We start from the raw sequence: 15,536 nt of genomic DNA on the forward strand, positions 1-15,536 counted from the left end.
ACATGGCTTCGCTTGGTGTGGCCAAGCTTTAAACTGGCATGATCCTCACCTCTGGTCCTCACAGAATGAAATATGTCGTAGCTATTGTAACGGAAGATTTCAATTCTATTAAGGACATGGAGGCGATGATTAACCCTGCACTCGCATGAAGTTTTCCAACACTGGAATTTCTGCATAAGGGTAAGAATGACTGTTGTTTATTGTTAATATCACTTTTGGTGACTCATTGTGGTTTGTCTACTATTGAACATGTTTATATAAAGTTCAGTGCTTGCATACTGTGATAGGAATGCATTTGTTATGCTTTATTATTATCGGGGATGGAACCTGATGTGGTTGTTTTCCTTTAGACGTTTGTAAACAAGACTGAGGGACAGGACAGGCGGCTTTTGGTTGCACGAAGAAAGAGGACATGGCAACAGCGTTGATGGACTATATATGCCTTATGGACTGTTGATTGGCTGCTAAGCTTGTTATTCCTTTGTTTTTTTCTGATTTTCCCTGTGCTCACGGGGAATGTAGTTTTACTTGGATGCTGTTAAAAATAAAGCGAAGAAAGAAGGTATAATCCTTGCCTCCGTGTTCTTAATAGAACTGAAACTTTCTGTTACGATAGCTAGGACATTTTTCATTATTAGTCACCCTGTGAAGTTTTAATCAGTGGACCAATCCAAGAGACCCTCCTTGTGGTGATAATCTCTCTTGAAAAATCAAAAAGCCAACCCGAGTGTGCTCCCAACCAATGTGATACTTTTTTTTCTCACGGAGGCATGTGATTCCTGCTGCGAAGGGTCGGCTTTAGGGACGTAGGGCCAATACAATAATGTATGGTGTGCATTCTGGTGGCATGTGCGGACAAGGATTATTAGTATCATTCCTTAAACCCTCACTCACAGTCCCTGCTTCCCTTCTGTGACAACCTCTCAAAGAAGCAGGACGCCCCCTTTGCTTCTGAGGCCTTCATAACTGTTTGTTAGATTTATTACAGGGATTTGAGTTTGTATGGAGGTTATTAGCTCGAAAATCTCCACTTGAAGAGTTGGCCTGCCAGTCATTCTGCAAAGAGGTGCAAGCTACAATAACTAAAGAAGTGACTTGGGTACACACCACCTCCCCTATAAGCTGGGCCCAATGTCAATATAGGTGTAGTTAGGGGAACCGTCACTGTATGAAACCGGAGCATTCAACCTTTCGGAGCCTCACTTGAGTTAACTTCTTGAGCTCTAACTCTATAGCTGCTAACCGCTCCTTAATCAGTTTTAGCCTAATATCCAGAGCAACAAAAAACATGGTTCATCAAAAGAATCAGGCTTTGAACCCAACGTTTCCATTTCCCTCCCTATATGGTCTATCTTACTCGGTGAGTGGTTTGTATTAACCCTTGGGCGCTTGGATTTAGTTGCCACTACAAGCCTTTTTCTTTTCCCCACCCCTCCCTGTTCTGAGGGGATAAACACCATGACTTCTGGCTCCAAAGGGATTACGGGCAGGTGGATCTGAGGTGAGACAATAGACTCCGAGATAGAGTGAACCTGCTCAGTTCTTCCACCCTTCATTCAAATCAGTTAAAAATCCTAGTCCAGCATCCAAGTTTATAGGGTGCACTTCTCGCGGAGATGGTGGAGAGGAGAGGGACAGACTCTGGTCTTCCAGCACAATTTCTTTACTGATAATGTCCACTGCACTCGTCATAAAAGCATTCATGGTTGTCGGAGTAGCGGGTGTGGTGATTCTTGAGCCACAAACTTGGATTTTGTGCTTTCCCATATTAACATATACTCTGGGGGAGTATGACAAGTGCAAACACAAAGTCTAACTGCTGGAGCAAAAAAAGGAAAAAAGAGGAGAGTCAGTTACCTTGGCTGAAAATGGATTCAGTAAGGAGGTTCCCCTGTACATTTACTATCATACCTCCATGATTCACAGTGAGATGGTATGGAGGGCTCTTAGCTGGGTCAGATCTCGAGACAGTCCTTTCATTCAGGGTTCTACCCTGGGCCAAGAGAACATGTCCACCCTCAATCCAGGTGGGGATTAGCGCAGAGGAGCCCGCTGCTGACCCGGTCCTCACCCAGGTACGCACTTGAGTGCGTCCTGGACCAGCAGGACCTAAGGAGTTTTATTGAGCCTCCATGCACGTAGGAAATGATGAGGTGGCCCTACTGCCACATTTGCTGCCGGAGCTTGAAGTCCTGGCACCATGGCCTGCCGAAAAAGCGTCCTGTGCAGTGGGACCCAAGGAGTTATTTATTTGCGCCTCCCGGCACGTAGAAAATGAGGAGGCCCTCCTGCCGCTTGTGGTGCCAGAACTTGAAGTCATGGCCCTCTGGCCGGCCGAAAGAGCGTCCTGAGCAGCAGGACCAAGGGAGTGCTTTTATTGTGCCTCCGGGCATGTAGGAAATGAGGCAAAACTCCTGCTGCATGTGCCCCGGAGCTTGAAGTCCTGGCCCCGCAGCCTGCTGAAAGATCGTCCCCATCTCTCAATTCCATGCATGAGTGCCGTTTACACCCTAAATAGTTTTGAGAAAAGGATCTGGCTTGGAAGATTATTTATGTTGCATTTGTCAATAAAATGATCTAAATGCTTTTGGAAAATTAATCTCTAAACTCCCTGTAATGTGGTTTGTAAGCGTCTTAAGGTTTTGACCATTGTTATCCATTAAGGTGTTTAAAAATGCAGAAGTAACCTAGTTCTACAGCATGCTACTTTTTGATCACTCCTGTATTTTGGCCTTATGTTACTGTCCTCATATATTACAAATGCAATATGCCATTATATATCAATATTGGGGTGAAAAACCTCCAAATACTGTTGAAACATGGTATTTGAGCACCATCAAGTTATGACTGTTTCTTACTTGCAGAATTTAAAATGCTTGACTGCCAATTTTTGCATGTCAATATGTTCTATTGAAGAAGTTGCCCCCATTTTTGAAAGGTACACAAATGCTGCTCACTGCTTACATTAGAGTGGGGACCCCTGAAGTTGAAGGTTTAGTCTAACTTTTTTTTTATCCCACACCCCCACAAGCGTTTCAGGTCAAATACTGAAGATAGACTGCACAACAATTCTAGAAAGTGTTGAAGTGGTTTCCAATTACTGCATTTTGAGGTGTACTGGCATACAGAGAGTTGCCTATATGTCACTTCTTTGCTGATATAAACATTAATAGAGAGACTGTGTAAGTAGACCACAATTACCTTACGTAATGCTACACAGGAGATGAGAAATGTGAATGCAACACTTAAATACACAAGTTTCTTAAAAATGTGCACTGCAGGACAGCGATGATGAAATAACCATGTAAGGGGATGGGCTACACACCTTTTCAGACCCAGCAAATCAATAATAAAAAACTTGTTGAACAAATCCGTTAAGCACTTTGCTACACTGTAATCTGTTAAAACAGAATACGGGCACTTATTTTCTCAAACTGAACATGTGCCAATGGATAAATTGTGCCAGGGATTTAAGATGCTGCAAGCACTTATGATAGCTCTCCTAGACTAGTCCCACACCAGAGATATGCAGTGCTCCAATTCAATAACATATTACAAAACACTTCTGGGGTCTGGGGCACTTCAATACCTCTGGAAGGTATCTTTCCCAACAATTGCTTAGTAGGTACTCCAGGCAAGGATAAGGTCTGGCCTCAAACAATGGCAGATATAATGAAGGGAATACATTTTCTATATTACTCACCCACTTTAAGACCCCGATATTAATGAAAAAAGTACAGCAAATGTTTTATGAAACAAAGAAACATTAGTGCACACAGAAGCAATGCTGATCACAACTCTTGACCAACAACTTCAAAGGTACAATAATGGAACAGACCAAGAACCTGACAAACTACTACCTCAATGCATCATGCCAACAATTGCACTGTAGTCTTTCACATTTTTATACCAATTTTAAAGACGTCTGATCATCAATCAGTCAATACATCTGCCTGCAATTGCTTCAAACACTCACCTGCAACGGCTGCATCCAGTTCATCGTCATCCACAGACTCTTGGGTCGTGTAGCCCACCATGGGGGACATCGGGTAGGTGGTGTTGAGGTTCAGGCCAAGCATGAAGTTGTGCACTTTGCCCGCCCTGCCCTCACGGGTGTTAAAGAGCGCAGTGTCACTCATTACTGCCATAACCATGCGTTGAACAAAACTTTCTTGATTGTTTCTATGGAATTCTTCTTCAGCCTCTGTGTTCTCAGAACCTGTGTGGGAAATGCTAATGTTAATGCAAGCATTTCAATTAAACACCAATAATTGAAGTTTATGATCAATCAAACCAGAATGCATCAAACTGTGGAAGTCAGTGCAGTGTATAAATTAGTGAGGAATGCATATAATGCACACACAGTGCTTTATGGGGTACAAATGTGATGCACTGACTAAAGTAACGCGGTTACTGACATTTAAAAGACACTGTGATGTGGAGTAGGCTAAAGACTTAAAAGCAGATACATCCTACACAACCTACCCACACCTCCAAACCTTAGTCTGCAACTCATGACCGAGTCTCCCACACCAGTATTTTAGTTTCTTTCATTCGGTCATGGTCATATAACAAGCTCCTGACCTCTCTCTCGTCCTAGTCCACTTATACCTAGCTTAAACTGATGTTCCTAATTATATCAGCCAGCCAACACTAGCTGACACAGTTTATAATTCAAGACCTAAGACATGAACACACTGCCACAATTGTGCCATCTATAAATCACTTTTTACATCCTTGTAGAATAGGTTTCTGTGTAAATAATGACCAGGTGTCCAGAGAGTAAAACAGGTGAGTTTATTGGGCATCACTAATTCCAGTCAGCTGTCTCAACAACATTCTAAGATAACATTTGACAGCTGAGAGCGTTGTGAACAGAGTATGAGGCAAGGGGCAGCAGGGTAGAGGATTAGAAGATGGAATGTGAAGGCAGTGGTACAGTCTAGGCTAGGAGAAAAGGGGCAAGTAATATTTCAATGATAAGTGAATTCTTAAACAGGAAATTAAAGTCACAGCGTATAATAGGATATACAAAAAAAAAAAACATAGTGGAAGTTAAGGAACAAAGAGATAAAAGGGAAAATGCTCAATATTATACAAGAGGGAAAGAGAAAGGTGTAAAGCCATGATAAATCTTTCTGTCAAGTAGGAGGTGGTCTCACACTCCTTAGGGATGCTTTCTTGGACAGACCAGGTGTGTAAAACCTACCTGGTTAATTATTCCAGGATTGTGTTTGGATACTCTGTCAAGAACTCCCAAGTTTGTCCACTACTTAGATTAACCAAACTGCAGGCCATTTGAATAATTTTATAGGGACATTGAGTATTTAGTACTTCTTTCTATGCAGGTTTTAGGTCATTTTATTTTTTACTCACTCACCTACGTTAGAGACCGTTCTATTTTCAGCCTCTTAAGTCCATTCTAAAGTTCTTTGTACCCCTTTTGGTTTGACTGAATTAATTTCTGGATCACTTCTATGTCTATTTTTACACTGTTTTCCTTCCTGACCCAGGCATGTATGATGGATGTTTTGGGTAGTCTTCCTTTAAGAGAGAAAAAAGGTGAAATGCCAGTAATACTATTAGGGGCTGTGCAGTAGGCCCAAATGGTTTCTTGTAAGGCTACTTTGGCTGCAGTATTTAGGACTTCAGCCGTCTGAAGACATTCTTTGACCAACCTGTTGAGTCTCTGTACCAACCCAGTAACACATGGGCAATACAAGGCTGTCTTGAGATCGTGAATGGCAACTTTCCTTAGGAAATCTTGTATGGGTTCAGAGGTAAACTGTACAACAGTGTCAGTGATGAGTATTTCTGGGGTACCTTCCTCAAAGGAAACATCTGGTAAAAATGTTATTAGAACCGCAGTGGTTATTTTATTTAAACACCATGTAACCACCATTGGGTATTGTAATCAACCAATACTATGATAGTTTTCAGAGAGTGACTTACTGGATATCGGTCCAATGATATGCAGTGTCAGTTGGACCCAAAGTCTGTCAGGTACTTTAATAGGAGATAAAGGGGCTTTATTGAGTACATGTTACTTGACACTTTCAGCGCAGGCAACCCAGTTTCTCACTTGACAATCTACAAGATGGGTCGCCAGGATTCTGAACCAATTTTGCTTTTAGTTAAACTACGGCGTAGATGTCCTTGATGTGCTAATTGTACAATTTGCTCTCGTAAGTCTGAGGGGGGAAACTATCTTACCATTTTAGAAGACAGACCCATCGGCTAAGCTGAGCCTGTGTCTGACTTTCCAAAATGTATGCACTGAACTAGGCAGTTTCCGACTCGAGTCAGGCCAACTATTCAAAATGAAAGGCTTCAATAGTTGTAATTCTTTATCTTCGTTCATGGGCTTTTCCCACTCTCCTTTAATTAATAGAGCAAACTCTTTATCTTCCTTAGTACTCATGGCATTTTTAATCGGTAGCCTCGAGAGACAGTCAGCAACAGTATTTTTGCTGCTTGGGACATATTGCATTTTAAGATTGTAACTTACAACCCTAAGAGCCACCTGGAAATTCTATTTGTTGTATGTTCAGCTGCCCTTGAAGCCAAAGCAAAAATCAGCACTTTGAGGTCAGTAAGTATGATAAACGGTATGCCCCATAAGAAGTGTGGAGTGCTTTACTGCCCAAAAGCTTCCCACAGCTTCATGCTCAACTACAGAATAGTGTTGTTCTGGACCTTTAAGTGATCCCGAAGCAAAAGCTACAATGTGTTCCTCACCATCAACCCACTGACAGAGTAGCTCTAAGATCAACACTACTTGCGTCAGTTGAAAGAAATACACTTTTGTTAGGGTCAAATTTGCCAAGACAACGTGATTAACTAATAGATGCATTTATTAAATCAAAGGTTTCTTGGCATTATGTTTCCAAAACAAACTTGGTATTTATTTTATTTTTTTCCCCAAGAGAGCGCAAGAGTTCAATGATGCTTGAAAGGTTTTTCACACATTTTGAGAAGAACTCTGCAAGCCCTAGTAAGGATTTGAGTTCATCCTTATTCACCCTCAACCAGGTCTATTTTGGATTTAATTCCATCTTCTAAATGTCCCAAATACTCCATAGGTCCTACCCCAAAGCAACACTTTTCTTTCTTTATTGTGAATCCAAGATGCTCTAATTTCACTAAAACATTTTTTAAAGATTGGTTGCAATTAGCCTCATCCTTGCAGAGAACTAGTATATGGTCCTGAAAACACAGAAAATCATTTAAATCCTTAAGTACGTGATGCATGATACGCTGGAATGCCGCCACAGGAGAGGCTAATCAGAATGACATCCTGGTGAACCTCCAGGTATCTAGGGGTGTAACAAATGAGGTTTAATGATGTCATGACAGCTACAGTAGTCAAGTACACTGACCAAGGACACATCCCTGATCAAAAGTATTATTTCATAGATACAGGGGAAGTGCCTTTCAATCCAGATGCTGGCATTTAGATTATACAAGTTGACACATAATCAGATGTCTCTCCACCCTCATTTTGTTGCTATGGCTGCAGGTGCAAGCAATTCTGAATGTACAATGTAACTTGTCCAATTCTTTCTTCAAAGGAATATACATTAGGTGTAGAACAGGCCGAACTTTGTAGACTACTGGCTTAGCATTGCCCTTTAGACTAATATAGTATTTGATTTTTTTTTTTTTTAAAGGCCCAGGTTATCTGTAAAGACCTCTAGAAATTCACTACATGGCTCTTTACCACTAACAGATGCGTCCACTAGTAGAACCTGGCCTATGCTGTTCGGGTCAAGTTTGATGCCCAATTTCTTCTGGAATCTCCACCCCAGTAAAATAGTGCCTTTCTTTTTCATATAGATTTTCCCTAATGTGGTTCAAAATTGATGTTCATCCTTACCATCCCTTCCAGAACTACAGAATTCCCATTATAACCGTCAGGGTTTATATTAGGGGTTTCTAGTACACGTTTGTTTTCTGAAAATCGTTTGTCAAACTCAGTACTATCTATAAGGGGAAAAGGTGAACATGAATATGCATAAACAGTAACTGATATACAGGGAGTGCAGAATTATTAGGCAAGTTGTATTTTTGAGGATTAATTTTATTATTGAACAACAACCATGTTCTCAATGAACCCAAAAAACTCATTAATATCAAAGCTGAATATTTTTGGAAGTAGTTTTTAGTTTGTTTTTAGTTTTAGCTATGTTAGGGGGATATCTGTGTGTGCAGGTGACTATTACTGTGCATAATTATTAGGCAACTTAACAAAAAAAAAAATATATACCCATTTCAATTATTTATTATTACCAGTGAAACCAATATAACATCTCAACATTCACAAATATACATTTCTGACATTCAAAAACAAAACAAAAACAAATCAGTGACCAATATAGCCACCTTTCTTTGCAAGGACACTCAAAAGCCTGCCATCCATGGATTCTGTCAGTGTTTTGATCTGTTCACCATCAACAATGCGTGCAGCAGCAACCACAGCCTCCCAGACACTGTTAAGAGAGGTGTACTGTTTTCCCTCCTTGTAAATCTCACATTTGATGGACCACAGGTTCTCAATGGGGTTCAGATCAGGTGAACAAGGAGGCCATGTCATTAGATTTCCTTCTTTTATACCCTTTCTTGCCAGCCACGCTGTGGAGTATTTGGACGCGTGTGATGGAGCATTGCCCTGCATGAAAATCATGTTTTTCTTGAAGGATGCAGACTTCTTCCTGTACCACTGCTTGAAGAAGGTGTCTTCCAGGAACTGGCAGTAGGACTGGGAGTTGAGCTTGACTCCATCCTCAACCCAAAAAGGCCCCACAAGCTCATCTTTGATGATACCAGCCCAAACCAGTACTCCACCTCCACCTTGCTGGCGTCTGAGTCGGACTGGAGCTCTCTGCCCTTTACCAATCCAGCCACGGGCCCATCCATCTGGCCCATCAAGACTCACTCATTTCATCAGTCCATAAAACCTTAGAAAAATCAGTCTTGAGATATTTCTTGACCCAGTCTTGACGTTTCAGCTTGTGTGTCTTGTTCAGTGGTGGTCGTCTTTCAGCCTTTCTTACCTTGGCCATGTCTCTGAGTATTGCACACCTTGTGCTTTTGGGCACTCCAGTGATGTTGCAGCTCTGAAATATGGCCAAACTGGTGGCAAGTGGCATCGTGGCAGCTGCACGCTTGACTTTTCTCAGTTCATGGGCAGTTATTTTGCGCCTTGGTTTTTCCACACGCTTCTTGCGACCCTGTTGACTATTTTGAATGAAACGCTTGATTGTTCGATGATCACGCTTCAGAAGCTTTGCAATTTTAAGAGTGCTGCATCCCTCTGCAAGATATCTCACTATTTTTGACTTTTCTGAGCCTGTCAAGTCCTTCTTTTGACCCATTTTGCCAAAGGAAAGGAAGTTGCCTAATAATTATGCACACCTGATATAGGGTGTTGATGTCATTAGACCACACCCCTTCTCATTACAGAGATGCACATCACCTAATATGCTTAATTGGTAGTAGGCTTTCGAGCCTATACAGCTTGGAGTAAGACAACATGCATAAAGAGGATGATGTGGTCAAAATACTCATTTGCCTAATAATTCTGCACTCCCTGTATTGTCTAACAAAATTTCACACTTAGGAGCTGTAGAGTCATTGTGGCAATCAGATACTTAAAAAAATAATTTGTCCTCTTTATCAATCACATCAATCATATGCACAATTTTAGGAGATGAACCTTGCAAACTCTAGCATAGTGCCCTAGTGCCCTACCACCCTCCCCCCCCCCACATTTGCAGCATGTAACATTCCGTGCTTGGCATTTCAGGTTATTGGCAAGGTGATTATTACTGCTTTAGGGAAAGCATTTCAGTTTTGCATTAACAAGGGGTAATTCTTTGTCTCTCCTAGTGTTTTTGTTAATGACATGAACTTCCGGTGGAGTTTCTGGTGTCGTTTTCATCTCTTAAACAATAAGCAGTATGCTATATGCTATTAGCAATGGATAGGGCCCTTTTCAGATCTGGGTTTTCTGCCAAAGTTTTTCTTGAATCTTTAGATTATTTGTGCATCTAACCAGCTGGGCACAAATGAGTGAATCAGTGAAAATACCAAAATAGAAGTGTTCACTGTAGGAAAATGGCTCCCTGTTGCAGTTAGCCCCCACTTTTTGTCTGATATTGATGCTGACATGAATGAAAAGTGTTCTGGGACCCTGCTAACCAGGCCCCAGCACCAGTATTCTTTCATTAAAAATGTACCATTGTTTCCACAATTGGCACACCCCTGGCACACGGATAAGTCCCTTGTAAAAGGTACCAGTGGTACCAAGGACCCTGTGACCAGGGAAGGTCCCTGAGGGCTGCAGCATGTGTTGTGCCACCCTAAGGGACCCCTCATCTAACACAGACACACTGCCATTGCACATTGTGTGTGTTGGGGGGGAGAAAAAGGCAAAGTCGACATGGTATCCCTCTCAGGATGCCATGCACACAAAATACTGCCTGTGGCATAGTAAGTCACCCCTCTAGCAGGCCTTACAGCCCTAAGGTAGGGTGCACTATACGACAGGTGAGGGCATAGCAACATGAGCAATATGCCCCTACAGTGTCTTAAGTCCATTCTTAGACATTTTAAGTATACTGTGGCCATATTAGGTATATGGTCTGGGAGTTTGTCAAAAACGAACTCCACAGCTCCATAATGGCTACACTGAATACTGGGAAGTTTGGTATCAAACTTCTCAGAATAATAAACCCACACTGATGCCAGTGTTGGATTTATTACAAAATGCACACAGAGGGCATCTTAGAAAATGCCCCCTGTATTTTACCCAATCCTTCAGTGCAGGACTGATTGGTCAGTGCCAGCCTGCCACTGAGACGAGTTTCTGCCCCCCTGGGGTGAGATACTTTGTGCTCTCTGGGGACATAAACAAAGCCTGTACTGGGTGAAGGTGCTTCTCACCTCCCCCTGCAGGAACTGTAACACCTGGTGGTGAGCCTCAAAGGCTTATGCCTTTTGTTACAGCACCCCAGGGCATCCCAGCTAGTGGAGATGCCCGCCCCTCCGGCCACTGCCCCCACTTTTGGCGGCAAGGCTGGAGGAGATAATGAGAAAAACAAAGAGGAGCACCCACCAGTCAGGACAGCCCCTGCCTTTAGAAATCCTCCATCTCAAGACTGGAGGATTCCCCCAACAGGATTAGGGATGTGTCCCCCTCCCCTCAGGGAGGAGGCACAAAGAGGGTGTAGCCACCCTCCAGGACAGTAGCCATTGGCTACTGCCCTCCCGACCTAAACACACTCCTAAATTCAGTATTTAGGGGCACCCCAGAACCCAGGAAATCAGATTCCTGCAACCTACAACAAGAAGTAGGACTGCTGACCTGAAAGCTCTGCTTAGACAACAACTGCTTTGGCCCCAGCCCTACCACAGCCTGTCTCCTGACTCAAAGAAAACTGCACAGTGACGTATCCGACAGGGACCAGCGACCTCTGAAGCCTCAGAGGACTGCTGTGAAATCCGAAGGACCACGAACCTCCCGAGAACAGCGGCACTGTTCACCCACAGCAACATCTTTGCAACAAAAAACAACTTTTAAAGAACTCATTCTTCCCGCCGGAAGCGTGAGACTTCAACCTCTGCACCCAACGCCCCCGGCTCAAGCTCCAGAGAACCAATACTACAGGGAGGACTCCCAGGCGACTGCGACCTTGTGAGTGACCCGAGACGACCCCCCTTGGCCCCCACAACGACGCATGCAGAGAGAATCCAGAGGCTCCCCCTGACCGCGACTGCCTGTAACAAGGAACCTGATGCCTGGACCAAGCACTTCACCCGCAGCCCCAGGACCAGAAGGAACCAAACTTCAGTGGAGGAGTGATCATCGGGCAGCCCCCTGTCTAGCCCAGTCGTTGGCTGGCCCGAGAAGCCCCCCTGTGCCCTGCCTGAGTGACCCCCAGGTCCCTACATTGAGTTCTATTACAAACACGACACCTGCTTTGCACACTGCACCTGACCGCCGCTGTGCCACTGAGGGTGTTTTGTGTGCCTACTTGTGTCCCCCCAGTGCTCTACAAAACCCCCCTGGTCTGCCATCTGAAGACGCAGGTACTTACCTGTTGGCAGACTGGAACCGGAGCACCCCTGTTCTTCATAGGCGTCTGTGTGCTTTGGTCCCTCCTTTGACCTCTGAACCTGACCGGTCCTGTGTTGCTGGTGTGGTAACTTTGGGGTTGCCTTGAACCCCCAACGGTGGGCTGCCTATGCCCAGGAACTTGAACTTGTAAGTGTCTTACTTACCTGACAAACTAACCATTACTTACCTCCCCCATGAACTGCTGATTTTTGCAGTGTCCACTTTTAAAATAGCTTATTGCCATTTTACCTAAAAATGTGTATGCTACTGCTCTAATTCAAAGTTCCTAACTTACCTATGTGGATTACCTTGCATTTTATGTATTTACTTCAAATCTTGAACTTCTGGTTCTAAAAATAAATTAAGAAAATATATTTTTCTATAGAAAAACTATTGGCCTGGAGTTCAGTCTTTGAGTGTGTGTTCCTCATTTATTGCCTGTGTGTGTACAAAAAATGCTTAACACTACCCTCTGATAAGCCTACTGCTCGACCACACTACCACAAATAAAGAATTAGTATTATCTAATGTTGCCACTATCTTACCTCTAAGGGGAACCCTTGGACTCTGTGCACACTATCTCTTACTTTGAGATAGTATATACAGAGCCAACATCCTTTATTCACTTTTTCACCTTTACCCTGAACTCTAGCAAACAAAACTTGTCTCTCTGACACAATACTTATTTTGTGGTCAAAATGTTTCTGCAGTTTGTCAAAAGTGAGTAGGTTCATATCCAATTGTACATCTGGATCTTCATTTTCTTTGGCATCCGGTGAGTTCTCATATGCTTTCCTTCCTTCAGTATCTAAGCTGTGCAGCAAAATGAGTTGTTTTACGTACGGGGTCAATTTCACACCACCAATAAATATTAGGACCCAAACAATTTAGCTCATTGTTTCCAGGGAAGAGTTGGTTCCCCTACGTTGTTTAAAAATTGGGAGGCTGTGACATGGCAGCTGCAGCCATGTTGCATAAGTAATGTAGATTAACTTAGCTAGAATGCTCACAATAGATGGGAAAAAAAACACAAAATTAAAACTTTTAAACTTGAAAGTACCTAAATTGTCACAATCATTCAGCAAATATAAAAAAACATTCAGTTTAAATATAGGACCAAACATCAGTCGTGCCACTACTTTATTGATGCACAGGAGCTGACCAGGAAGGAAAACGCCCTAGGCAGAGGTGAATAGACAGGTACTTCCAGCAGATTTCTCCACACTCACATAAGAAGAAGTAGATTTAATTGTAACTCCTCTCAGGCCCGTTACACAGCTTAGATAAAACGGAAAAACAGCAGAGCTCCAGAATTCCAAATGAGGACCTCAGCAGCTCAAATTAGTATTTCAGTAGAGGCGCGGTTAAGGAACGAAAAGGAAGTCGTGAGATGACTAGAGCCACTAGTAAACAGTTCTGTGAAGGTGCGGCTGAAAGAAGAAAGCTGTGAGGGAATTCAACACCTCCCAATGGGTTATTGATTGGTAAAAGTACAAACAGAAGTAGTCCTACTGAGACGTTATGATGGGGAGAGCTTTAACAGAAATATAGCTTCCCGCTGCAAAAATTACAGTTCTCAGACAATTAAATTTTGTGTCCATCAGGGTAATTACTAGAGCAGCATAGTTCCGAAAGAAGCAAGCTGTTATCCCACTGGAGTAAATACCAAAGCAACTGAGAGGGAAACCTTCAATACATTCCCCAGGTTCTTGCTCTTCTTCCGTAGTGAAATAGCAAATCTCCAACACTTTAAGATGACCAAAGACCAGCTAAAACCATAGACAATACAAACAAACAGATTATGAATCAAGGGGCAGCATGGTGAAAGAATGAAGGATGGAATGCGATAGGCAGTGGTACAGCCCAGGCTACGAGAAAAGGGACAAGTAATATTTTAAGTGAATTTTTCATAACTAGATGTAAATAGAAAAGATTGAAATAGTTTCTTCTCTGACTCTATACTTTCTATTTTCTACTACACCTAACACTGTAAGAAGCCACAGGTCTGAAAGCAAGCCCCTTGTGGTTTTATCCTTTTAGGAACTTAGGCCCTTGTTACGATTTGGCAGGTGGACGAGCCGACCGCCAAACTCGCAGGAAGGACACCACCATTATAACCAGTAGCGTCCCTCCTCCGTCATATTACAATATTCCTGTCAGGCTGTCTGTCAGGAACCCCCAGTCCCTGCTCTAGTGCGCAACTGGACAAAGGAAAGGGGAATGACCACTCCCCTGTCCATCACCATCCAGGGTTGATGCTCAGAGCTCCTCCAAAGAGTCCCTGGGTTTTAACATCTTGGATTCAAGGTTGGCAGGGAACTCTGGGAGCATCTGAGCAGCCAGTTCAGGCAGGTGACGTAAGAGCCCCCTCCTGATAGGTGGTCACCCAGCTAGGTGACCAATCCCCCTTTCTGGGATATTTAGGGTCTCTCTCTTAGGTGGTTCCTCAGATTCGGCTTGCAAGACTCCAGCTGGATCCCTCTGCAACCTCCACTTCGACTTCTAACCGGAAGAAACTGCATCTGGATGCTCCAAGACCTGACAAGTTGCAACAAAAAACAATGCTATACCTGCAACATTGTATCCACGGCTCCTTCCAGCAACTGCAACATTTCCCCGGTCATGCGTCCGTCTTCAGACTGCACAAGAAAGAAGAAGGAATCTCCCTTGGAGTGAAGGAGTCACTCCCCTGCATCTGCAGGCACCAACTGCAACAACGACTGGCTGCGTGGATCCCCTCTGCTTCTGAACCGCGTGAATCCTGCAACACGGGCGGTGGATTGAAGTGGTCCCGCCCAGTCCTCTCTTCCAGCTGTCCAACTTGGGTGGAGGTAAACCCTTGCCTTCCCATGCAGGACAGAACCCCCATGCACCTCCTCATTTGCAGCTGCCAAGGCTTGTTGACATCCTTTCCACGGCATCTTCAGGCATCTTGAAGATACAGCCCCAAGAACTCCATTTCTGCGATGCACAGCTCCCCAAGTGGTTCCCCTGCAGCGTGGGACTCCTTTTCGGAGTGCTGCATGGGCTCCTTAGACTTCTGTGTCCCTGTCCTGTGGGCGCTGCCTGTGCTTCTGCAGGCTCTCTGTCGCTAAGGGACCCCTCTTACTCCCTCCCTGGGTAGAGTCCACCTGGTCCCCGTCAGCACCACTTTCCGCCAACCTCGAGTTTTGCATGTGCCAAGGCTTGTTGGTGGAATCCGAAGACGCAAACCCAACTGCAATCCTCATTCCAGTGTGAGACATCACATGCATCCTCCAGGAACTCGACTCCTTCTTCCAGGGTGCAATGCGGACTCTCCTTCGTCACCGTTGACTCATCTCTTGCACCTTCAGTCTGGTGTGTAGGGGCTCCTGGCCTTCCTGAACTCTGCTGTGCTTTTGGGACTTGGTCCCCTTCTTCCATAGGCCATCTTGCC

At 43.8% G+C, this 15,536-nt stretch overlaps 1 protein-coding gene across 1 annotated transcript in view; it reads right to left on the reverse strand.

Annotated features, from left to right (window-relative positions):
- The window catches only part of PLA2G4A (phospholipase A2 group IVA), a 698,142-nt gene that overhangs the window by 258,063 nt on the left and 424,543 nt on the right, over positions 1 to 15,536 (reverse strand). The window contains exon 14 of the mRNA XM_069231997.1: positions 3,977 to 4,219. Coding sequence (XP_069088098.1) covers positions 3,977 to 4,219 — 243 coding nt within the window. The remainder of the gene's footprint in view (positions 1 to 3,976; positions 4,220 to 15,536) is intronic.

This window comes from Pleurodeles waltl, chromosome 4_2 (genome assembly GCF_031143425.1).
Source record: "Pleurodeles waltl isolate 20211129_DDA chromosome 4_2, aPleWal1.hap1.20221129, whole genome shotgun sequence".
NCBI lineage: Eukaryota > Metazoa > Chordata > Amphibia > Caudata > Salamandridae > Pleurodeles > Pleurodeles waltl.